The 26,015-nt window shown below is 41.5% G+C and overlaps 1 protein-coding gene across 2 annotated transcripts; it reads right to left on the bottom strand.

The window, feature by feature from the left end:
* Positions 1 to 1,783: 1,783 nt before the first annotated feature.
* On the bottom strand, positions 1,784 to 20,523 carry CBX1 (chromobox 1). 2 transcript variants are annotated; one of them, XM_058560776.1, is made up of 6 exons: positions 20,356 to 20,523; positions 6,236 to 6,412; positions 5,342 to 5,519; positions 4,651 to 4,745; positions 4,470 to 4,555; positions 2,286 to 2,368 (listed from the first exon to the last, which is right to left on the bottom strand). In XM_058560776.1, exons 2-5 carry the CDS (start codon positions 6,373 to 6,375, stop codon positions 4,477 to 4,479), a joined length of 492 nt encoding a protein of 163 aa, XP_058416759.1. In that variant the 5' UTR covers positions 6,376 to 6,412; positions 20,356 to 20,523; the 3' UTR covers positions 2,286 to 2,368; positions 4,470 to 4,476. The 2 variants fall into 2 exon arrangements, with proteins under 2 accessions (XP_058416758.1, XP_058416759.1); XM_058560775.1 differs by lacking the exon at positions 4,470 to 4,555 and having other exon boundaries at positions 1,784 to 2,368; positions 20,356 to 20,517.
* Positions 20,524 to 26,015: the final 5,492 nt, after the last annotated feature.

Below are 26,015 nucleotides of genomic sequence, written 5' to 3'. Positions count from 1 at the left end.
CTTTCTGAAAAAAAGTACCTACACATCAGTTTATCCAAAACAAATGCCTGTACTAGTTTGTAGAGCTGAACTGTTATACTGATTTGATCTCAGTGGAAATCCTATTTTCGCTTATTATAAAACGTCCCGCTTTGGCTCTAGAATTATAGGCAGAAAAGATGTTAAAATGGATGACATTTGGGCCAGCCTCGTGGCTTAGTGGTTAAGTGCGCGCGCTCCGCTGCTGGCGGCCCGGGTTTGGATCCCAGGTGCACACTGACGCACCGTTTCTCTGGCCATGCTGAGGCCGCATCCCACATATAGCAACTAGAAGGATGTGCAGCTATGCCATACAACTATCTACTGGGGCTATGGGGGAGAAAATAAATAAATAAAATTATTTAAAAAAAAAAATAATGGATGACATTTTGTGATCAAACATGGGGCTAGTTCCTGGAAATTTTGGAGAAGTTGAATTTAGCTAAGGTCACACAAATCTATGAAATACATGAGCCAGGATCTAAACCTAACTCAAAAACCCACGTTTCCAAACACATCATGGTTTGGAATTGTCATCAGGTCACAGACTGCTAAATAAACAAACTTGGAGCAATATGAAGACAGAATGATGTGACAATCTTTACAATCTCTGTAGCAATTATAAATGCTCAATAAATATTTACTAAATTAATATAGTGAGACCACTCAAAGATTCAGGCCAGGGACCAGATTTTCAAGCCTACAGTGTTCAAGAAATAAAACCATCAAAGGGTGGACGTTATTTCCAACAGGCTGAACCTATAAGGTAATAAAAGGCAAAGAGGGTTTCTGGCAAGACTTAATGAAGACAGAAATCAAGGATTATAAATCTATAGTTTTATTAAGACAAAAACTGACAGTGTGGTATGAAGTTTACATTTTAACAAAGTTTTCACAGAAACCTAACACATGCCTAAAAAGATTTCACAATGGAGTTCTAGATGCAGGTCTAAATGATGTCAAGAACTGACGGATCTCATGATTCAAGACAGCATTTTGGATATTAGTCAATTCTTATGATTAAAAAAATCTTTTTGTTTTGTTTTCTTTTGTGTTTTAAAGTGAACCACTGCCCCAGTATGAAAGTTTAATCTTCTCCTGAGACCAGGGCTTCTGAAATCATTCAACTCTTGAAGTGATTCAATGAACTTGTGCTGTCAGTGACTGAACCCTGTCACCAATGGTTTCAGAGTCCGAAGTTCAAAAAACAGAGAGGCTCCAAGAGTTTTTCACTCTAAGAGCATGGGCCCTTGTCTTCCCCCACTCTCCCACCTCCTATACCTCCCTCTTCCAAGACCCTCCCCAAATACCTCAGCCAGTGGCTTCCATGGACGAGCTATTTATAACTTTGTAACTAGAAAGAAAGGGTCTTCTTGTCAATTTTAAGAATTAGCACCTCTAAGACAGAACGATCTGCCTGTGTATACGCTCCAATAAAAGACTTTCCCTCTTTAACCAGTTTCCATCCCCAAAATGGCAGCTTTGGTAACATTAACTGGCTTAGTCCTTTGTTGGGAACAGCATTAAGCTCAGGCAGGGAACACCTTGGCTTCTAAGTTTCAGGCATTCACAGCTTTTAAATAGTCTCTCACAGTCCTCACTTAGGTTGCCAATTACATTTTTTGAAAAGATATATATATTCTGGACACATAACCGAATCATCATTATTTGTTGGTTCTTTCCATTGTTTCACCATTTCCCCAATCAGGCCCGAAATTTTAACGAAAACGATCCTACTCATCAACCTTCTTTCCCACCCCATCCCTCCCACCCCCAAATAATACACCAGTAATAGCCAAAAACTACACACATGCTACACTGTAAAAATGCAGAGTTAACACTATTGGGAAGAAGGCTGTGGGTTGTGGAGATGCTCTTTGAAGATCTACAGTATCTTTCTGCTCTCCCACACACCCATTCTGCAAGTTCTGTCCTTCATGGAAGGGCCTTTGCTTTTCTCAGCAAAGTGCAGAATGGGCTGCCTTGAAACACTTCTCCTCCTTCCCCTCCACTGGGATGGGTGTGCAAACTATACAGCATGGAACGGCTTTAAAGCACTTGGGCTGCTGTAGGGCACAGAAACTATACTGGCTCTTCAAAGGACATCTTCTCAAGCCACCTCTATGGTGTCAAGACAAGTAGAACCCCTTCCCTCTCCAATTGAAACCCACAGTCAGATGCGACAGGGGCTGGTACTCAGGAGAGTTAGTTCTTGTCATCTTTTTTGTCATCATCCTCCGAGGGGTAGGAATGCCACGTCAGCCTTTCCTCATAGAAAGATATGACAACCTGTGGGCACTTGACATTGGCTTCCTTGGCAGGGACCAGGTCAGCCTCATCAGAGTTTTTCCTGCAGAACAAAGCAGAGAGAGACTTTGAGACCAGGTGCTGGTGATCTCCTAACTTGGATCACCCAAGCGATAGACAGGGCTTTAAAAATATTAATTCCAGAAAAGTAGGCTAGGGAAGGGTGACAACATGGCCCAAGCAGTATTCACTGGCAGATTTTAGTCAAGTGACATCCTCGGAGACCTTCTCCTGTTGAGAATTCCCTCTGAGTATCTTTGTCAAAAGCTAACTCACCTAACTCAATCTATCACATCTGAACCTCTGGGAAAAGCCAAAAAAAGCATGACTCTCAGATTCTCTGAAGGAAGAAGAGAGGCTACTACACTCTTCCAAAAGCCATATCCCAGCTGCTAAGAGCCCATGGAAAGATCTTAGCTTTGTAATAGGATTTAACACCATGTTGGATAATAAGATTTAATACCAATCTGGCATGGGTCAGAACCAACGCAGGTGGACACTTTCTTGCTGACTATACCATTACACTGTTTAACATTAGCAAATGCCATGCTCACACAGATACGCCACAACTCTCAGGTGCTTTGAAATGGTGCTTCAACACTGAGAGGTAGAAAAATGAAGGGCCTGTTACATAATTCTCTATATTTTTCTGAATTTTAAAAGGTTCTCAAAATTTGAAAATCACGTACATATTACAAGGGACTTAGGGGTAAGCTCTATTTTTAGGTCATTGGGAATATCCTACAGGGAAGCAGTAGCATACGGCAGACAACAGATATATCATGGGATCTCTGATGGGGCACCACCCAAAACTTCCAGAACCCCAGCAACAGGTAAACCAAAGCAACACAGCCCCACGGAACCAGAGAAGAGTAAGCCGGTAAGGTATGTTTTTGAACAACGGACTCGAGAGAATGGGAGAGAAAAGGGGCATAACAGTAAGGGAACCTGAAGCAGGCTGCCCCTTGTTGACAATCCAATACCACCTTGAGGTAAGTTCAGTCATTTCACTACATAGAAATATCTGCTATTTTTGGAAATGGACAAGTGTCTCCATTCTCCAGGAAAATCACTTTAAAATGAACTTGGTTTTTTATAATCAACATCCAGTCTTATCTTAACCTCTAGAGTTACACTTAGCTATAATCTTTACACACAGCAGTGAGTCAATCAAAGGACTACAATCTTAAGCAATATGGAGATACTCATCATGTAACTCGTACTGGTCACGTGCAGACAGTGTATTCTAGTTGGACAGAATTTCAATTCCTGCTATCAATTCTTTTGCCCCATATGTAGCACCTTAAAAACGAACTTTTCTCCTACAAGCTAGCAATAAATCAGCTAAAAGGTCAGATTCAGTAAACACCGAGGGAATAGGAAGAAAATAGAGGTTAGCTAGTGGTGACATAGGCTTTCAGTGGTGTTAAAGTTAGGCCTCTCCAGCCACCTTCTAAAGGAGAGGACTTAGTACAGCTATGAGTTTCAGAGAAGGTTCTAGACTGACAAAAGGACAAAGCCTCTAGAATGCTGCCTTCAATGGCAAGGGCTTAGAATGATTCACTCCTAATTTATATTTTAAAGACAATACTTGAGATCCACTTGGGGAGAAAAAAGCACAAGCATTTCAACAAGCAAGAAAAAGGGAAGAAAGCCTTCCTTTTGAAGAGTAGGGAAATTATAGAGAATTTAGGGTTAATTACAGTTCTTAAGATTCTCATGACAACTGCTTTCATTACGCTGTTTCACGAAGTATCACTACCACTGGTATTTATACTTACAATGGAAAAAAGTAGGCTTGCTCTATGCTCAGTGTAGTAAAAGGGCCTTGCTGACCCCTGCTGGCTGATCCTGGAATTGTAGAATCTGCACAAACTGGAATGGATCTAACAATCAAGGACAAAGGAAGAGCTACAGAAATTCTTTCCTAACCCTGAGGCGTTAAGAGAATTTCTGGTCCTGGAGATAGCCCAATCTTTATAAAGGAGGTGGCAGAAGGGGAGGGTGGTTCAATCACATTTCATATTTTTTCCCTTCATTTACAGAAGTGAAATGTGACTCCTCCCCATACCCTCTCCACTCTAGATTTTCTCCCACCTCCTAAAAAAAATGGGCAAAGATCTGAGAATCCTAAGGCCCCCTACCTGTAACTCATGAGTCCAGGCTGGCAGTCAGGCCGAGAGTCACTATCGAAGGACTATGCCATCTTAAAGATTTCACACCTGGGCGACTGGAAATATCGAAGATCCAGCTCTTTTCCTCTGGCATGGAACAGATGGGGAGAAGAAAAAAACAACCACACAGAGCCACACATGGCTGACTCACCATTTCATCAGGAACATGAGTTCTCCACTGGAGTCTGTAGCTCCAATAATCCGCTCCGGCTCCAAACCCCGGGCGAAGCCTCGTGGCTTTTCTGACTGTAAAAACCAGATGGATGGAACAATTTTAGCTGTATGGGACTGTTGTCCAAACTAGAGCTACTCTTGTTTCTCTGATTAATGTAATCAAATTCTTTGGTCCATATTTCACCAAGTCCTTGGCTCCAAGTCACAGGCATTTTAGAATCCTTCTGAGTGATTATTCCATCAAGGTATGAAGTGCTTGAGGTTTCCTTATATGTAAAAAGAGACACACATCTCAAGCAAAATAAATGTTCACAACTGTTTCTTCATCCTCAAGACAACTTACTTTAAGGTATTGAACAGATCAAAATAGCTATGTCAAACCCGTAGTGATGACAACACTGAAAGCTGTCTACTCACAGGAATGAATTCACTTGCACTTACTGTTTCTGAACCGCGGATAAAATAAGAGGAGATTATGTGGCTTCATGGGAGTGAGCCCCCAAATGCTCTGTTAGCATTAGCCTATATCTCAGACTCCAGAAGGATTGAGAGACAGCTACTGAGGTCCAAGCAGCAGCAGAACAAAAATGCTTAAATTATCTGGCTTTCAGCTTCTTTGATAGCAGTGTGAATTCTGGGCTAGTAAAAATTCTTACTTTTAGCCTTACCTCTTCTTTCTTCTTCTTTGGCTTGCTCTCCTCTCCCTTATCTTCAGAATCAGAGTCAGCTTTGCGCTTGCCTCCCTCTGATTTATCTGTCTCATGTGCTGTTTTCTGTGATTGCAGAAACTCGGCAATAAGGTCGGGGCAATCTAGGTTCTCTTCTGGCTCCCACGTGTTGTCCTCACTGAAACCAGAGGGCACAGTGAGTCACACTTTCCACTCAAAGTTAGCATACTCATACTAAGGAGAAGCACAGGAGGACAAGAGCTGGTGTCCTTGGAGAAGAAGAGTTAATGATAATAAGTAACTAGATTTTGTCCAAGACCAAGAACTCAGCAAAGCTGAAATTTTTGGGGGGGGCTGTGTGGGGCTTTTTAGTACAAAGTGAAAGCTTAGAAACTTGCCTCCTTTATTTATTTTTTTTTTTTTTAAAGATTTTATTTATTTATTTTTCCCCCAAAGCCCCAGTAGATAGTTGTCTGTCATAGCTGCACATCCTTCTAGTTGCTGTATGTGGGACGCGGCCTCAGCATGGCCGGAGAAGCAGTGCGTCTGTGCACACCCGGGATCTGAACCCGGGCCGCCGGCAGCGGAGCGCACGCACTTAACGGCTAAGCCACGGGGCCGGCCCTAAACTTGCCTCCTTTAAAGGAATTACTTTCTCCTTGCAAACTTGGATCAGTCTAAAGCCACAAACAAAACTGCTCCTCAGAAATCACTGTCTTGCATTATATAGCACTTTGTACCTGTAGATCATTTTCCTAATTAGACTATAAACCCTGAAGGTCAGGCCTGAGTCACACTGTACACATCACTCACCCTAGGCCTTGCACATTACTAGACTCCTGAGAAATAGTGGGTGAGTAAATGAATGGATTTACCAGAGTCAATGAAACTTACTCTGAGAACCCCTTCCACTTCAGGAGATACTCCACTTTGCCCTTTACCACTCGACGGTCGAGAACTTTTTCCACCACATATTCCTCTTCCTCCTCTTCTAGCACCTCCTCCACCTTCTTCTTGTTTTGTTTTTTCCCCATAGTGCCCGCCAGCTTTCTGGTATAAAGGGTGACGCTGCTAAAATGACAAAGAAAATAAAAAGGACATTAGGGCACACTCTTCCTGGTTAGGTGAATATTTAGATAAGAAAACCAGGGACGTCATCGATGACTGTAACAGTGTATGCTGCTTTTATGAAGCATTATGCCCACTCATCTTCAACACACAAACTAGCAAGTTAATTCATAACACAGCCCCAACTAATCTCAGAGCCAAATTTCTTTATTCTTGCATATCTACTTAAAACTTTTATACCCATTCTTTCTAAGTTAAAAAAGTTCCCAATACCCCCTTTACTATAACGCATGGTATCTAAAATACATTAAATTGAAAGAAAAGCAATCCTCCTAAAAAATAATGTATGTACATCAAACTTATATACATATAATCCTCTGATCCATACTTTGTCCTAGTTTCTGAATGTTTTCCACTTAATCACAGTACCGGACTTGAATTTTTACTGTGGGAAATAGCTTGTCCTATTTATTAAACATTTAGTTTAATTTTCCCTTTTGTATATGCATATATAACATAATCTGTTCTTCTGGCATTGTTAAAATACCCTCTCTTTTGAGTCCCCTTAAGGTTCTTCATGCAGTCTTTTCTGAATGCCACCATTAATTTACAATTTGCAAGTTTCCCGTTAGCTTCTTATTCTACTTAGTTTGTTTCTAAGGCTGAGAAAGATTCACCAAAAATGCAAGAATGACTATGAAATTCTTTAAACTGGAGAACTGCAATAATTTGAAAAGTGAGTGGGAAAAAAAGGTAGTTATCACAGATAATAGAACCCGAGTTTATTCTTTTGTAAAATACATTACCAGGCTGGATAATCTCTAAGAGTTTTTCCAGTGCTAAAATTCTAGTCCCCTCTACATCTGTTTTCTTTAGTCCTTCATACAACTCTTCTGACGGCTGGTAGGCTTAAAGCCTTAGGATTACCAATTTGTGTCAGTAGGTGGCGCCCTAAGATATCAATACAACAAAATTGATCTACAAAACTGGCCAAAATCTACAAATTGATGGGTCACAGTTGCCCAGAATGAGATACAAAGAATCAAGAGTATGGTAGATGATCCAAGACAAGAAAGTAGTTAGTACCTGCTTTGAATTTAAGACAACCTTAATTTGGAGTTAAACTGGTTGTTCTCATTAACATCCTTGGGAAAAGGAGTCTTACTTTGCGTTAAGTAGAAACTCTTCTAAATACTTTAAAACTGGCATGTATAGATAGAATTTAGAAAGAGTTCATCTACACACAATATGAAATAAAACAAACCTTTCATAAAAGTGATGATCATCATTATGAGTCAGTTATATTATCCAGAGATGCTTAGGTTTATACTCCGAGACATTCTCATGTCTGTGTACATGAGCAATGCTGACTTACTGAAACTATAAACATTTGTTTGGCTGCTAGAAAATTCCAGACAATACTGGAGATTCAAGAGAATAAGAAATGGTCCCTGCCTTCCTGAAGCTTAATGTCTGGTAAAAAAAAAAAAAAAAGGCAACAACATGGATGGGCCTGGAGGGTATTATGTTAAGTGAAGTAAGCCAGAAGGAGAAAGACAAACACTGTATGATCTCACTCATATGTGGAATATAAACCAACACATCGACGGAATATTGTGGTTACCAGGGGCTATGGGGGTGGGGGTGGGCACAAGGGGTGAAGGGAGACATGTATATGGTGATGGACAAACAAAAATGTACAACCCAAAATTTCACAATGTTACAAACTATTAAAACATCAATAAAAAAAAAAAAGTAGACACCTCTTCCACTAAAGGTGTTCTAAACTTTTGCAGAGTGGCATAAAAATGTTTTCTGAAGTGCTTTTAGTCTGGCCTAAGGCAACACCCAAGGCCTCTGTCCACACCGTTCAGAACACATATCTGTGCTAAGATGTATGGAAAACACTCTTCCTCTCCATTTACATACTGAAGACTCTGCTTTCCTTCCCTCCCCAACCCCTCTATCTTTTAGAGAAAGTGCCACATGAGTCTTCCTGTCCTTCTGTTACAGAACAGACTAATCAGAGAATCGAATGTAATCATTGGCTAATTCTTTGCTAAGCTTCATTGTGCCTCTGATTCAGAGGCTATGCTTCTTCCTGGAAGGAGATGCTTTCAAGTTTTCACAATTCTGATTGCCATATGACAAGTGTTATTTTATGAGGAAAGAAAAACCTAATTTTCCTTTTGGATAAATGCACTAGTGTTTTCTCCCAAGAACAAGTGCTACTCCTTGCTTGCTTCCTTTCACTGTTAGTGGAAGGGGTAGCAAGATTTATTGTCAGTCTTTGGTTAAAGTGCAGAGAAAAAAAAATTGACAATCACCTTTAAATAACAAAAGCTACCACAACTCCCTCTATTAATTTGGACTTGGAAATTAGAAGATACTCCCTTTCTCAACAGATGGAAGGGAAACAATAGGTTACAGACAATCCAAAAAACAGTAACTGTCCCCTAATGATCCCTCTTCCAAGGTGCTTAAATTTAAGAAAGTAAAGGAAAGGCATTCTATCACTATGGCTTCAGACTTCAGAGCTATTTGAGGCTCTGTGTTAGCGACATAAATAGCTATATTTGTCTTATTCACAAAAAGAAACAGCAGTGAATATTGCCCATTTGATCCTGCTAATACTTACTATGAACCAAAAGGGCCAGGACAGCTTCTGGCTTATCTCTGGCCACTGCAGGCCTCCCCTCCCTTTATCATTAGCATGGCCCCAAGGGAGAAAGCTAAAGGAAGAGTCAAAGAATAGAACAAGAAGAGAATCCTTTGGGTTAGGTAAAGAAAATCCCAAAAATGGGGGCAATCTAAAGTAAGACTTCTTGATTTTCATCTTCACTCACTTAACTCATTGTTCTAAGAGCAATTCAAATAAGAAGTGAATATAGAAAATAGACTCCTGCTTCTCACTTAGCTTTCTTAGCTAGCTCTTTCCAGCATCTACCTCCAGAGATTGGATTCTTTATATTGGAGATTCTCAGCCAGGCTTCCCAATGTGAGTTTTTTCCTTATTATTTTCTTAGGTCTCTCGGGTCCTGAATAAGTTGTTTGTCAAAATCAGTAGAGGAGTAGATTAAATATGCAAACCACTCTTCCTATAGAATCCAGCACCTTCAGCAGAGCCAAGAGCCTCCTTAAACATTAGGACGGGCCAATTATTCTCATATAGTTTCCAAAAGGATTATTTCAAGAGAAACTCCCCTCTCCCTCAATATGGCAGTCTCCAAACACCAGTAGGGAAATCTGGAAGGAGGGCTCTCACTGGAATTGCTTGGCAGGGAAACTGCAAAGTAACTCAGATCAGTGTAGTAGCACAACAGAAAAATGCTTTTAGTCAACGCTATTTGCCACTCCTAAGCATCCTGACAACGAAATTATAGCATCAAAAGTGCCATAATCATTGAACAAAGGGTCAAAATATATGATAGAACATCACAAGAGGTGTACACAAGGGCAAACAGTTCTAGATTAACTCAGAAATCTTAATCCTTGGACAAGTCTTCTTAAGGTTTATCACAATGTTGCAGACAAAAAAACCTAGAGTTAATTAAGCTCCTATAACTTTTACCTAAATATTTACTGGGTCTGCAACATTTTAAGATGCCCAGAAAAATAACACTTTACATTTGTATTCCACTTTACAAAAGTGCTACCACATGTCATCTCATTTGATCCTTGAAACCATCCTGTGAAAAAAACAAACCATTCAGATGTTATCACCACCCCATAGATAGTAGATAATATAACAGATAGATAACAGGCAACAGATTTACATGAAATAAAATCACCAATCACCTAAGGTCACCAACTAACAAAGAGCACAGCACTTTAGTCAGTAGATTTTCCAGCAAGGCTGGGCTGACGGCCCTGCTGCACACACATCAGGAGCTAGCTCCACACCTACAGGGAGGCTGCCCTCCAGCCAGTATAAGGAAACGACTAGGAAGTCTCTTGAGATGGATCCTCCCTACCATTTGTCATCAGTAAATAAGGAAGTGACTTGATAACGATTTTCTTTCAGAAAAGACCTTGGAAGGTATGGCTGTTAAAAAACCAATAATTTTTAATTGGTTACTGGAACATGAAGGTATTCATTGTTAATTAAATCAGCAGGCAGTAACAAAGCTTTGATTTTTAGTGCTCCAGCAGTCTTCTGAGTCATTTAAATTGACAAGTGCTAGATGGTGCAGAATTTTTGAAGTTAAACACCTAGCAAGTAGGCTGGAGAGAGAACTACTGAGAAAATGCCAATTTTAAGAAACCAAAATTCATCTATAGTGTCTCAATGAACCCAGGAATAGTGTAAATCTCAAGCAAGAGTCATGAACTCATAGCTCTTTTAAGAGAAAAAAAGAGCACTGTTGCAATTCTCCTCACACACTCACAACTCCTGTAGTCAGGAGCTAGAAAATGGAAAGGAGGAACAATGCTACTTGAAGGCAGAAGACAGTAAAATATCAGATACAAGATTACGCATTTTGTTTTGTTTTTGAATAGTCGGTCCTGGAAAGAGTATGAGAAGGATCTGAGAAGACAATGTGAGCATAGCCCCTGGATGCCATCACATACATGAATTTTTATAAACGGCTACTCCAGGAACTTCCATGCTGATTTCTTACCAGCTTGAAAGATCAAATTCCAGATGTGAGGACAAAGTAACTAGATCTATAGGCCTCTGAAACCAAACCAGTAGGGCTTTTAGCTATATGCTAAGGTAAAACATTTAGAATGTTGGTCTGGTGAGGTGACCATCTTTACTAAGAAAGAATTCACAGGAAAGCAGACCTTGAGTAGAGAATTTTCACCTATATGAGAATCAGAATCACTTACGGAATTTATAAATACAGATGCCCAGATCCAATGAATCAGAAAGTAGGGGGTATGTGTCTCTTACTTTTATTTTATTTATTTTTTTTGCTGAGGAAGATTTGCCCTGAGCTAACATCTATTTGCCAATCTTCCTCTATTTTGTATGTGGGTCGCTGCCACAGCACGGCCACCGACGAGCGGTGTAGGTCCGCACCAGGAACTGAACCCAAGCCACCAGAGTGGAGTGTGTCAAAGTGAACCACTAGGCCACTGGGCCAGCCCATATTTTTAAAAAATATTTTGTTTTCCTAATTATAATACAGGAAATGAAAGTTCCCTGGCCCAAAACTTGTCAAAGCCTATTTTTGTTCTTCTATAAACTAACCCAAATAAAAATATGTGAAAATAGATATAATTGTTCTACAGCTTGCCTTTTTATATAATGTAATGTATCTATGACATTGTTCCATAAAGATCTTCATTCTTTTTTTGTGTGTGTGAGGAAGATCAGCCCTGAGCTAACATCCATGGCAATCCTCCTCTATTTTTTTCCTGAGGAAGACTGGCCCTGGGCTAACATCCGTGCCCATCTTCCGCCACTTTATATGGGACGCCACCACAGCATGGCCTGACAAGTGTGCGCCCGGGATCCGAACCCGGCCCACCAGCAGTGGAGGGCGCCCACTTAAACGCTACACCACAGGGCCAGCCCCTAAGATCTTCATTATTAACAGCTGCATAGTATTCCATATTGTATGGATGTGCCATACTCTAACCATTCACTTAGTGCTGAAAATTTGGATTGTTTCCAATTTTTTATTATTGCAAACAACCTTGCTTTAACCATGGTATTTGCACCTTTAAAAGCTCCTTAGGTGATGTGATGCACATCCTTGGATAAAAGCTACTGCTGTAAGGGGACTGGCAGAAACTATACTCCTCAGGTGAAATTACACACATTGCAGACAGAAATCAATTCTCCTAGTTAGCTAAAAGGCAGGTGAACATTTTTCTCCATAAAATTTAGTATAAGGCTGGAGCAATAAGAAAATAACAAATATTGTTTTTTCGTGTGTGTGTGTGTGTGTGAGGAAGATTAGCCCTGGGCTAACAGCCGATGCCAATCCTCCTCTTTTTGCTGAGGAAGATTGGCCCTGGGCTAACATCCATGCCCATCTTCCTCTACTTTATATGGACACTGCCACAGCATGGCTTCACAAGTGGTCCGTCGGTGTGTGCCCAGGATCCAAACCTGTGAACCCCGGACCGCCACAGGGGAGCGTGCGCACTTCACTGCTATGCCACCGGGCCAGCCCCAACAACCAATATTCTTGAAAAACCCTTCTCTACATCACATTCAACATCATTCAATCTAGACCTTTTTTGCATTAACAATGAAACTGGAAGAGCACTGCTTGAAGGATCCTCATAGCCCCTTCCTGCCACCAGAAGCTAGGACGAGCACCAGAAGCGTGATATCTCGCCCAGCCCTGACCTCTCAAAACCACCTTACGCACATACGCAGTTATATGTATTTACCGCATAACTCACTTTGCTCATCTGTAAAATAGGTATAACAACTCTCATGGGATCCCTTTGAGCTGAGTTTTTATGACCTATGGCATTAATTATCTACATATTTGCATATAAGTCCTACTCTCTGAAACCCAGTGTGTGAGGAATTCAATGAGAAACCACCATTTTTGTCTTTTGTCTATAGCTGAAATTCATGGCTACGTTTTTCACAACAGCAGAGCAGCTCCAGAACACACTCAAGGACCCAGGTCTGGCTGGTACGAATGAACCAATAATTACAAAACAGAGAAACCAAGATCTCGTTTCTGGAAGATGGAGACAGAAGAGCTGCCAGAAACTGAGAAATCACATTTCATACACCTAAAGTGCAGGGATTTCTTGTGCTCTTCCTCTTATCTGGCCCAGGCAGGAAAATAAAGTAACAAAGCTCTTGTAGTAAAAGATAAAGGAATACATCTTCCTATGAAGATAGATAAGATAGGTGAGAAAAAGGAAGTAAATTCTGGATACACAGTGGAAAATTTCAACACAATAATTTATTTGTGTAAAGAATTTTAAGATTTCTGAAGACCCACGTAAATACCAAAAATCAGTTTTGATGATCCACACAGTAAAGTTCTACAATAAACTTCAGAGGTTGTGATTTCAGGCTCAGATTTTACATATATACTTTTTGTTTTTTTCTTTTCACATGAATTTTTGTATTGATGAGATTTTTTTTAATTGATTCAATACTTTTTTTTATTGATGTTTTAATAGTTTATAACATTGTGAAATTTTTGGTTGTACATTTTTGTTTGTCCATCACCATATACATGTCTCCCTTCACCCCTTGTGCCCACCCCCTACCCCCATTACCCCTGGTAACCACAATAGTTTTCTCCGTCCATGTGTTGGTTTATATTCCACATATGAGTGAGATCATACGGTGTTTGATCTCTTTCTGGCTTATTTCACTTAACATAATACTCTCCAGGTCCATCCATGTTGTTGCAAATGGGACGATTTTGTCTTTTTTTATGGCTGAGTAGTATTCCATTGTATATATATACCACATCTTCTTGATCCAATCATCCGTACATACTTTTTAAAAAAGCCAATCACCCAATTAAACGAACAATGGTCTTTCTAAGAATTCATATAGCTTTTACTGAGATCAAGACAAAAATATGACAATCATCCTTGATTTCTCTCCACTCATCCTCCATATCCAGTCTCTTATTAAACTCTATTGATTTCATATCTTAAACATCTTTCAATTCATACATTTTCCTGGCCCCACTACTACCATCCTATTCCAAGCCACTGTCACCTCTTGCCTGGATAACTCCTAACACAATTCATTCTCAATACTAGCCACTGATTTTGAAGTGCAGATCTCTTCTTATCATTATTGGTGGCATTTGAGCTGAAGACCACTGCACCTAACCTATCAATCACAACCACCTTGCCCTTTGCCCCATTCTTCACTTGACCAATTCCCTTAGCTAAAATGTCACCACCAGAAGCTTCCCTGAAGCCCCAGACTAAGTTTAGGTTAACTCTTCCTATGAGTATGCTCCTACAGTATTTATTCATTTAACAATTATCTATTGGCCACCTCTTATGTGTGAGGTGCTAGAAAAATAGGGTGAACACAACAGACAAAATCCCTGGTCTCTTAGAGTTTACATTCTAATGTGGACAAGTGAGTGAGCATGGGTGGGAGTGTGTGCACACATACATGTGCAAAGCAGGGCAGAGACAATAACCGAGAAAACATTAGAAATAAATGCTATAAAGAAAATATCTTTAAGGGCCGGCCTGGTGGCATAGTGGTTAAGTTCGTGCACTCTGCTTCGGCAGCCTGGGGTTTGTGGGTTCAGATCCCAGGCGTGGACCTACACACCGCTCATCAAGCCATGCTGTGGCGGCGTCCCATATACAAAGTAGAGGAAGACTGGCACAGATGTTAGCTCAGGGCCAATCTTCCTCACCAAAAAAAGAGATAATATCTGTAGATTAAGTAACATTTAAACAGAGACAAGGAGATAACTCAGCAAAAATCAGAAAAAAACACCTCATTTAGGGAATAGTTGGTTCAAAGTCCCAAGGTGAGAAGAGCTTGCTTTATCTGAGGAACAGAAATGTGACCAGGTAGAAAGAGCTAGACCGAGGGAGTGGCAGGCAAGGACCAGATGATAATTATGCATATCACTCCCCACTTCGTTCCTTCTTTCATCTAGCTCCTTTTTCCATTCCTTGTTTTCCTTTCTCCCCTTTTGCCTCTAGCTTAGGTCTAAGACCTAGTCAATTAATGGCTATGAAAGTTTATAACTACAGCTCCACTAGCTTTTAATACTATTAAAAAGCCAAATCAAATCAATATGCATTTACTAAGAGCCTGGGTGGAATATGTACAGGGTAACCCTGGCTAAAGTACAGAAAGTTCCACATCGCAGGACCCTTTCAGACCCACGCAAACAGAGCTGTTTGGTCAGGCTAGTGGGACATGCAGACACCAAGAAGTACAGGCTTTTCAGAATCCCTTACAGGTAAGTAATAATAACATAATAACTAACATTTATTGACTACTTGAACACTTAATGCATATAAAGGCACTTAATTCAATCCTCACAACTACTCTATTAAGCCCATTTTACAAATGAGGAAACTAAGGCTTACTGAAGCAAAGAAAATTTCCCAAAATCCTCCAGTAAGACACAGAGCCAGGATTGAAAGACAAAAACATACAAAAAGGTAAACAAAGCAAGTTGAAGCTCATTTCAACAGGAGAAATGACAAGAATACGTAATAATTAGCACAAGAAATATAAGCAATAATAAGCAGTCACAAAAGCACTACAGGGGCTTAGAGGAATAAATGGTTAGAGTGCGAAGGAAAGGTTCTGAAAGTTGGGATTGAAGCCAGGCTCCCAGAGCATTTCAAAAGGTGGATGGAAAGAGGGCAATCTGGCCCAAGAAACTGTCGTGAACAAAAACAATGAGGCACCTCTGAGGTAGATGGTGTGTAAACCAGTTTGGGCGGGGGTTGACTGAACAGGAAAGTGGTAGGTTATTGCTAAAAATTTTTCTACAAGGTCCCCTCCTCCTTAAAACAAAGGCCAATTCCTCAGAGTAATATCTAACTCCCTTTGTTTCCAACCATTCCACTCCTACTTCCCTCACAAAACCTACACTCCTGTCAAAACCAAGAACTATAACCTGAACACATCCTGCCCGTTTCCTGTTTCCTCCACACATGGCTTTGCTCATTATAAAGAAGTGCGCACCTTGGGGCCGGCCCTGTGGCCTAGTGGTTAAATGCGCGCACTCCACTGCCGGCGGCCCGGGTTCAGATCCTGGGCGCGCACCAACGCACCGCTTGTCAGGCCATGCTGTGGCTGCGTCCCACATAAAGTAGAGGAAGATGGGCACGGATGTTAGCTCAGGGCCAGTCTTCCTCAGCAAAAAGAGGAGGATTGCCATGGATGTTAGCTCAGGGCTGATCTTCCTCACACACACAAAAAGAAGTGCGCTCCTGTCCAAGACCTGCAGTCAAAATGCTACCCATCCTTCAAGACCCAACTTAAGTGCCACTTCTTCCCCAAAGCCTACCCAACCTAGCCAAATATTATTTCTCTTTTCCTTGCGGTTGGTTCCTAAAGAATTTGGTTTCTATTTCGACTTAGTCAATTAAAGGTAGGTCTGGGCCCCGTTTCAGGTGCCAGACCCTACGTGGGCAATAGGGATGGATGTCTGAGACTCAGATAACCGAGAACAGAAGCCCAAAGCTGCCAGCTTTTTAGAGAATGGTCAGCAAGATGAATCTGATCCACAAGCCCTAAATGGAAAACAAGAAAGCTGTACCTTTGCTGAGCAGGAGCAACAACATTAACAGTCGTCACAAGGCAGGTGAAGGCATGTGCAGGATATTCAGTTCGCAGTCCTCCTGGCTCATGGTTCTAAACTGCTTTCAGTCTGTTAGCTGTGGCTGTTTGTGAGGCAAATGCTTTCCAGATGGAAAAACTTACTGAGCAGAAAACAAGAACTTGTGCCACATACCCAGTGAGCAGGAGTTTCATTTTTAAAGGAATCCCTGCCCTCAAAATCTAGGATCTAGGACTAGAATACTGGTGTGTGAATAAAATTAGAATTTCATCTGAAATGTATCCAGAAACCTGGCCAATCCCCTTTCAGTATGCTGATATGGATGAAACTATAGATACGGCTTTGAGTTGAGAGGCCACAGGGATCTGCAAATATTAGTAGGACACAGTGATATCTGAAGCAAATCTTTTAGTTTAAGATGAAATAAAAATGCTTAGAAAGCTAGACCAGAATTATGACTAAATTGGAATTAAAAGCAGAGATCAAAGCATTCACAGATAACAAAACAAATCCCCAGATTACTGGGACTAAACCCTCAAATAACACAGTTCTATTAGGCCCTTATTATTAAAGAGAAAGGCACAATTTCACAGACAAATTAGGTCACCTCCTTTTGTTCAGCAAATCATAAAAACTAAAGGCAGCAAAGATTTAACACCTAAGTTATTCAATTCAAATACTGACAGGATCTGAATTTTGTCCCTATTTGAATACAGTAATGTGTTGCATAACAATGTTTTGGTCAATGACAAACTGCATATATGACAGTGGTCCCACAGATTAGTACCATATAGCCTAGGTGTGTAGTAGGCTATACCATCTAGGTTTCTGTAGGTACACTCTGTGATGTTCCCATGACAAAATTGGCTATCGATGCGTTTCTCAGAACGGGTCCTCGTCGTTAAGCAATGCATGACTGCAATTTCTCCAAGATTAACCTTGGAAAGGCTCTTCAATTTTTCAATAGACATCAATTTTCCAATAGACATCACTATTGGGAAACTTATTAACTCTATACTAAGGACACAAAAGATTTTTCCAAGATACTTCTAAAACAGAAAATATTCAAACTATATAGCTTGTCATTGAAACCCAGAACCTGGGGCCTCTCCTCGTCCTTGCCTAAGGTATTTAAAATTGTCACTTGCACAATCTGCATACTTTTTCTGTATTTAATACTAAGGTGAGTACATTAAAAACTGAGGCTAAGCCAAACATGCCAAGGGCAACAGTTTTACTATGCCAAATGTCAGAGATCAAAGACAGGCAAAGTGGGGCCAGCCCAGTGGCGCAGTGGTTAAGTGTACACACTCCGTTGCGGCCGCCCCAGGCGCACACCGACTCCACTGTGGCAGAGTCCCATATAAAGTGGAGCAAGATGGGCACAGATGTTAGCCCAGGGCCAGTCTTCCTCAGCAAAAAGAGGAGGATTGGCAGATGTTAGCTCAGGGCTGATCTTCCTCACAAAAAAATAAATAAATAAAAATAAAAAATATATATTTAAAGACAAACTGATTACATAAATTACATTCATTCATTCTGCCAACACATAGAATTCCTAGAAAGCATCTCAAAGCCCTATCCATTCATTCAACAATCTGAACAGCCTACTATGTGCCAGACACTTGGATGAACAAGAGGTATGGCCCCATCTTATGTGAGCCCATTAGCACTTGATTCCAAACACTCTTCAGAGAAATAATCTACGAAGTGAAAAATCTATCACGTCTAATGCAAAATCTGTTACATCACCAGAGACAGTATATGAAAAGAGGAGATTTTGATGGATAAACTACTAGCAAATAACAAAAATGCACCCATCCTCTTCTTAAATGGTGTAAACTCAGAAAGAAATATTTTCCTAGTCCCTAAAATGGGCACCAGAAGATACAATGGTTGCTTCTTTTCTTTAGATGTATGGTTAGAAAATTATTAGTACCCTGTAGTCACAAACCCTTACTTGGTCTCCTTTAATCAAGAAGCTAGAAGCACCAGGCTACAGACTATTTACATTTTTAATGAAAAACAATTTAGGTAACAGCAGCCGATGAAGAAAAACTGCACCAGAGGGCAAATTGGAAATGACTGAAGATCCTGAACTGCCCTAACGCTTTATGAAGGTGTGACCAGTTCCAACAAGGTGCCCTTCAATCACACCACTTTCCATATAAATGTCTAAGTGCCTAGGAAGGAACACAGGCACTAATTTCCCAATTGTATTAATGCATCTATTCCAAAACCTTGGACCTTTTCGAACTATTCCAAACTGCTAACATGAATCTTATCCCTGGCCAGAGTTCTAACATAACTGATCTTTTCGTAAACTCCACCTCAATTGAGTTAAACCAATACATGTCTGAATATAACGCCAATTCATGAAAAACTTTCATCTGAAGCTTTGAAAAGTGGCAAAAATATTGCTCACTCTATATTCTAATTTTCCAACAAGAAAGGCTGGCTAAAAAACATAAGAGCCCAAGAAAAGAAATCTCACAATCTCAAGAACTCTTCCTTTGTCTCCCAATTTCCCACATCATCTCTCACTTAATTCCTTAAATATTAACTCATCTACACATTTCTACAATATTACTGCCCTTTGCGACCAGTAACAATCCCAGACAAAAACTTATGGAACTAATTTTGAATCAAAGCAAGAGCTGCACTTGGACTTTTTATTTTTTTTAATCCCGCCCCCCGCTTGCTTAGTTGTGTATCCTAGGTGTAGGTCTTTCTAGCTCTTCTATGCGGGACGCCGCCTCAGCATGGCTTGATGAGCGGTGCGTAGGTCCGCGCCCAGGATCGCGCCCAGGATCGGAACTGGCGAACCCCGGGCCTCCCAAAGCAGAGCGCGCGAACTTAACCGCTACGCCACCGGGCCGGCCCCCACCGGGACTTTTTAACTCCCTACAGGAATCATGGAGTGAAGGTAGTAGAAAACCTGGAAAAGGGAAGAAAGGGTGTTCCATCCTTTCTTTCTTCGCACATCGACCTTACAGCTCCCCACTGTGTAAGGATCCATAGAGAAGCAAGGTCGGCCAGTTTTCCCCTTTTCACGACTTACAAATACTGTCGGGACCTCCGCCCTCCTTACTCTTAACAGCTGCTGCCCCTCTAAAGCCAAACTCGGCAAATAACTGCCCCTCCTCTTCCTAGCCCCCTCCCCAATTTATTCAATAGATCTCCTTCCCCAGTAGCACACCTTGGGCTGCCCAGCCCCCTCTTAAAATTTACTCCAAGTTACTTCTCTCTAGCCCTGAAACGAAATGCCTCTGCAGCCCCGGCCGGACCCAATATTCTCAGGTTACATTTCTAAACCTCGGGTCTCGCAGTCGTCAACCCTCCCCACGCATGTCGGAGCATCAAGGCTGCCCAGTCTGTCCCTTTCCCAATAGACTCAACTGTTTCCTCTCCAGCCCAATCCCACAGCCGCCCGCCCAAGCCGAGCAGCATTGTCTCGGTCTACCCAGGCCCGGAGGAACGACCAGCAAGTGCTCGGCCCACCCGGGGTCGTTTCAATCTCTAGCTCAGGATACGCCGCCCCGCCCTCTCCATCCTCTTAGCGCCGGGCGCCCGACTCTTGCGCCCGGCAGAGTGCTCGGCACGGGAAAGGCGCGGGACCCGGGCGCGCTCTCCGCTCCCAACCTCCGCCGCGAGCGCGCGGCCCCTCACCCAGGGCTCCCGCCGCCGCCGCGCCTCCCCCCGCTTCCCCGCCTCTAGCGGGTTCTTCACCTCAGAGCAGCGCCCAAGAGCCCGAGAGGAATCGGTGCCGCGCTACTGGCGCGTCGCGTCGGGCTGGCCGGGGGAGTGGCGCCCAGAAAGCAAGAAGCTGGGTGGCCGCAGGCGAGCCCCTCACTGAAGCGGCGTACCGCAGGCCCCAGCCAACCGCCCTCCCCTTTGCCGAACAAAAGAGCTTCGCACTCTACGCTGCCCGCCGCCTGCACCGCGCAGGCGCGACGACCCGCCGCACAGCACTATGGGACTCGGAGTCCATCCGAGACTACAAGACCCGAAGTGCTGCGCGCATCCCACTCCGCAACGCACCGTTTCCGAGGGTTTTAGGGAGTTTCAGTTTTTACAGTTAGTGCCGGAGAGACTGTGGTTTAGAATGTTTCATCCTAGAAAATTAGAACTTGTGGCTTTAGGAGCGAGCCCCTTGATGTTTGGTTCGAAAAGTCAACTACTTCTGGACAGTAATTCACATCCTCCAAAGTTTTTAATCTTAACGGTTTCTCATCAGAGCTTTCTCAAATCTCCAATAATCTGTGTAATCCTCAATTTTCGCCTCCTCAAATCTCTATAAGGCTTCTACTTCTCAGCGTTGAGATTACTTCCCCTTCGAGGCCTTCCCTCACCCCTTAGACTAGGTTAGGTGCCCTTGGTAAGTGTGGCACCATGGCAACCTGAACTTCCCCCTTTTCATTGGCTGCGCCAATGGGTCCCTTTAGTGCGGACCCCCTAATCTCCATGAGCACCCCTTACTAGCCACCCCAAAGAAACATAGAAATAGGGAAAGAAAGAAAAAAACCCAAAACCCATAGAAGTAGACAAGTGTTCCAGTTCTCCTGATTTCAACTAGATTACTGTCCCCAAACTCGTTCATATGGAAATTTGGTCTCATCATAACATTCACCCCACTTTGTTGTCATTAATGTCTGTCTTCTCTTTTGGACTCGAAACTCAGCAGAAACCTTGCCTCGTGTTGTTCACGACGTTATCCCCAGTGCCCAGTAGAGTCCCTGGCGTACAGTAGTCAAGCAAAATTTGTTAAACGATTAAGTGAATTAATGATATGTCCTTTTTCCTACCTGACATAAAATGGAGGTGATCAACTTTTCCTTCATCTCTTTTCTTCACATCAGATTTGTTGGTTTTTTTACTCTCTCCCTTACTCTCCTTTTCCGTATCTAATCAGGAACTAAATAGACAGACTTCTACCAGAAGGTAACATTTTCTTCCTTACTTTGAATATTCAAATTTCCTGATCAGAGAGAAAGGAGAAAGGCAACTAGTTTACTGCACTCCACCCCAGAAGGCAGGAATCTGCCTTAGAATAACAGTTTTGCTGGGCCAGGTACTGTGCAGGGCTCTGGAGAATTGTAATGTAAGCAACTCAGCCCAGGAATATCACAATAGTTTTGCTAAAAGGGCTGGGGAGAGCACAGAAAAGAGGGCAATTCTTCCCGAGACATTTGGGTTGGGTGTCTGTGAAGGGGCAAAAATTCATCTAACTTCCTCCTGAAGTGTCCTATTCTGTTTTTAATAACTTTAATGATGAGAAAATTAGTTGTAATATTAGCTACTATTATTGAGTATTTAGCCAGTGCTAGGAATTTTAAGTCCTTGATTAAACGTTATTTAATCCTCACAACAACCCTAGGAGGTGGGAATTACTATTTCCATTTTGCAGAAAAGGCTCAGAAGTTGTATAACCTGTCCGTTGGAATTCAGCAAGAAAGTGGTAGAATCAAGATTTGATATTACTTCTGTTTAACTCCCAAACCATATTCCTGCCTGCATAAAATGCTGCCATCCCCAATTCCAGAAGCTGATTCCTGGTTCCCCATGTAAAAGCCACTTATTTCCTCTACTTCTGTCTTCTGTAGCTGCATAAGTTCTGTTTCGTAAACCTAATTCCTCTTTCATATTGTCCTTCTAGTATTGAAATTCAGCCTTCATGTTTCCTTAAGTTCTCATTTTCTAGGCTAAATGTCACCATTCTTAAACTGTACGTCATAGGACAACAGTTTCAGATCTATCACATCTAGTCTTTTAGTAAATTCTTGCTCTTTTGTGTGTAATTCAAAGTAGAGGGAGCCATCACTCCCCTGGTGCTCTACACCATTCTTGAATTAAGGGAGGCAAAGGTCACCTTCTCTTTTAGATAGCAGAGCACCACTGGTTTATGCTAATCTGCAATCAACTCAAAGCTCCCTTGTTAATAATCTATTCTGGAATTCCGCCAGGGATGGACGTCAAACTCTCAAGCCTAAAGTTTCTGTGTTAACAATATCTCTTTTGAAAGTCTTTTGGGATTAAATAGGTTTAGTTCTTTTCTCTTCCCGTAAGAACAGGTGACATTGGGACCAGCCTGGTGGTGTAGTGGTTAAGTTCAGCGTGCTCTGCTTTGGTGGCCCAGGTTCATGGGTTTGGATCCCAGGTGCAGACCTACACCACTCATGAACCCATGCTGTGGTGGTGATCCACAAACAAACAAACAAAAAATAGAGGAGGATAGGCATAGATGTTAGCTCAGGGCCACTCTTCCTCAAGCAAGAAGAGGAAGATTGGCAAAAAGGTGTTAGCTCAGGGCCAATCTTCCTCACCAAAAAAAAGAAAAAAACGAAGAAGAAGAATGGTGACATTTTAAGTTATTCAGAACCTTTGAGTTTCTTTTCTTTCTAAGGATAATGGCAACTCAGTCATAATGATCTTGCTCAAGACAACATTTGAAGTGACATTGCTCATGCCCACAGGAAATGTGTCTGTCACATGAAGTTTCTAAAATCACAAGGAACGTGGAGAAGGAAGTGTGATGTTGCAAAAAAGAATAAGGACTTGGAATCGGGCTGAACTGGATTCAATTCTGTCTCTACTGTGTCTGCTGTGCAACTTTGGACAAGCTGCTTAACTTCTCTGAGCCTCAGCCGCCATGAAAATCTAAAACATGAAAATATTATTTAAGATCTACCTTGCAGCATTTCTGTAGGATTAACAGTAATGTATAAAGGGAATGGCATGTAGTTGGCACTCAGGAAAGAGTGCTATTTTAGGAAAAGTAGATAGCTGCTTCTAAGATGTGATTTAAAGAGGGGGCGGGGCTGGGCCCAGTGGCGTGGTGGTTAAGTTTGCTCGCTCTGCTTCAGTGGCCTCCTTCAGTGGTCTAGGTCCTGGGCACGGACCTACACACTGCTCATCAAGCCATGCTGTGGCGGCATCCCATATACAAACTACAGGAAGATGGGCACAGATGTTAGCTCATGGCCAATCTTCCTCACCAAAAAAAAAAAAAAAAGAGGAGTGGGGGAAGTACAAGACTTTGTAAATATTTTCCTTTGCACTGTCTGAAATTCTTGTTTCATTTTTTTCTCAATTTTAAAAATTGTGGTAAAATATATATAACATAAAATTTACCATTTTAACCATTTTATTTATTTATTTTTTGTGAGGGAGATCAGCCTTGAGCTAACATCCGTGCTAATCCTCCTCTTTTTGCTGAGGAAGACCGGCTCTGAGCTAACATCTATTGCCAATCCTCCTCCTTTTTTTTTCCCCCAAAGCCCCAGTAGATAGTTGTATGTGATAGTTGCACATCCTTCTAGTTGCTGTATGTGTGACGCGGCCTCAGCATGGCCGGAGAAGCGGTGCGTCGGTGCGCGCCCCGGATCCGAACTCGGGCCGCCAGAAGCGGAGTGCACGCACTTAACCGCTAAGCCACCGGGCCGGCCCTTAACCATTTTAAAGTGTACAGTTCAGTGGTATTAAATACATTCAAAATGTTGTGCAACCATCACCACCATTCATTACCATAACTCTTTTCATCTTGTAAAACGGAAACTCTATACCCAAAAGACTCCCATTCCTCCCTCCCCCTACCCTGGCAACCACCATTCTATTTTCTGTCTCTACGATTTTGACTACTCTAAGTATCTCATATAAATGGAATCATACAGTATTTGTCTTTTCGTGACTGGCTTATTTCACTTAGCATAATGTTCTGAAGGTTCATATGGACATATGTTGTAGCATATGTCAAAATTTTCTTCCTTTTTAAGGCTGAAGAATATCCAATTGTATGTATGTACCACATTTTGCTTATCCATTCATCTGTTGTTGGACACTTGGGTAGCTTCCACGTTTTAGCTATTGTGAATAACGCTGCTATGAATACGAGTGTACAAATATCTCTTCGAGCTCCTGCTTTCAATTCTTTTGGTTATACACCCAGATGTGGAATTGCTGGATCATATGGTAATTCTATTTTTAATTTTTTGAGGAACTGCCATACTATTTTCCACAGTGGCTGTACCATTTTACATTTCCACGCACAGTGCACAAGGGTTCCAATTTCTCCACACCCTCACAATGCTTGCTGTTTTCTGCTTTTTTTTGATAGCAGTCATCCTAATGGGTGTGAGATTCTTTGTTTCATTTTGACTACTACTTGAAATTCTGTTGTTAAAGATTTATTCATTTGGGGTTAACAAGCTCTCTCTTTTAAAGGCAAATATGCTTAAGAGCTAGCTGTCTCTCTTAGCTTCCCTGGTCAGTCTGATTCTCATGTGACTTCCTAGTAGTAACTGGACTCTAATTAAAACCTATACTTCTCCATTCATGACCCATAGCCTTGACAGTGACTGGTTTTCTCAAGTGAAGGGATCACTACTTGGAGAGGTACTTTTATCATTTGCTAGCATTTCAGGTGTGATAAGGATTAGCCCCATTATCATGTGTTAGAAATTACTGTTGAAAAAATAAGCTAGCGATAGGGCACCTATTTGTGAAACCTGTATGACATTCAAATTATTTAATGAATTTATTTAAAAACATTTATTGAGTAATATGTGGGGCAATGATACTAAGCCCTTATATTCTTTAGAATAGAAGCTCCAGGAAGTCAGGGTACTTTCCTATTTGGCTGCCTGTTTTATTCTTAATGCTAAAACAGTTCCCAGCCCACAGAAGGGACTCAATAAATATTTGTTGGATGAATGGATACCCTCTGCATTTCTCCAAGTGCAGTCTACAGACTCTGGAGGTGTCTGAGATGTTTCAAGGAGTCTGAATGGTCAAAACTATTTTCATAATAATATTAAGACATTATTTGCTCTTTTTCATTGTGTTGACATTTTCACTGATAGCGCAAGGGCAACAGTGAGTGAAACTGCTGGCACCTTAGCATTAATCAAGGCAGGGCAGCACCAACTTGTACTAGAGTCCTTGTATTCTTCACTGCCATGCCTATGCAAAACAAGAATTAAGAAGCCATTTTCACTTAAGACTATCCTTGAAGAAGCAGTACAAACTATTAATTTTATGAAATCTCTCTCCTAGAGTATGTCTTTTTAATGTTCTGTGTGATGAAATGCGAGATGTACACAAAACACTTCTGCTGCTTACTGAAGTATACGGTTGTGCAATTGTTTGAGACGTGTAAACTGAACTAACTGCTTTTTTTCATAGAACACCATTTTTATTTGAAAGAATGACTGACGGAAAAACTATGGTTATTCAGACTTGGATATTGGATATTTGAATGAAGTGAGCCTGCCACTTCAAAGAAAAATGACTGAAAGTATTTTTGACAATGATAAAAGAATTTAAACTTCCAAGCAAAAATGGTAATTTTAGAAAATGTGGTATCCACTGCAGTGAGCTTGTCTGTTTCCCAA

This window comes from Diceros bicornis, chromosome 18 (genome assembly GCF_020826845.1).
Source record: "Diceros bicornis minor isolate mBicDic1 chromosome 18, mDicBic1.mat.cur, whole genome shotgun sequence".
Taxonomy (NCBI): Eukaryota; Metazoa; Chordata; class Mammalia; order Perissodactyla; family Rhinocerotidae; genus Diceros; species Diceros bicornis.
The sequence above is the reverse complement of the archived record's forward strand: the minus strand, read 5'-3'. Positions and strand labels throughout refer to the sequence as shown.

Excerpts from the sequence above, each read along its gene's own strand:
- CBX1 (XM_058560775.1), bottom strand. The coding sequence starts at position 6,375 with ATGGGGAAAAAACAAAACAAGAAGAAGGTGGAGGAGGTGCTAGAAGAG. Across the intron at positions 4,746-5,341 it reads CAAAGAAGAAGAAAGAAGAG|TCAGAAAAGCCACGAGGCTT; the intron begins GTAAGGCTAAAA and ends TGGTTTTTACAG. Across the intron at positions 2,369-4,650 it reads CTCATGTTCCTGATGAAATG|GAAAAACTCTGATGAGGCTG; the intron begins GTGAGTCAGCCA and ends TTTGTTCTGCAG.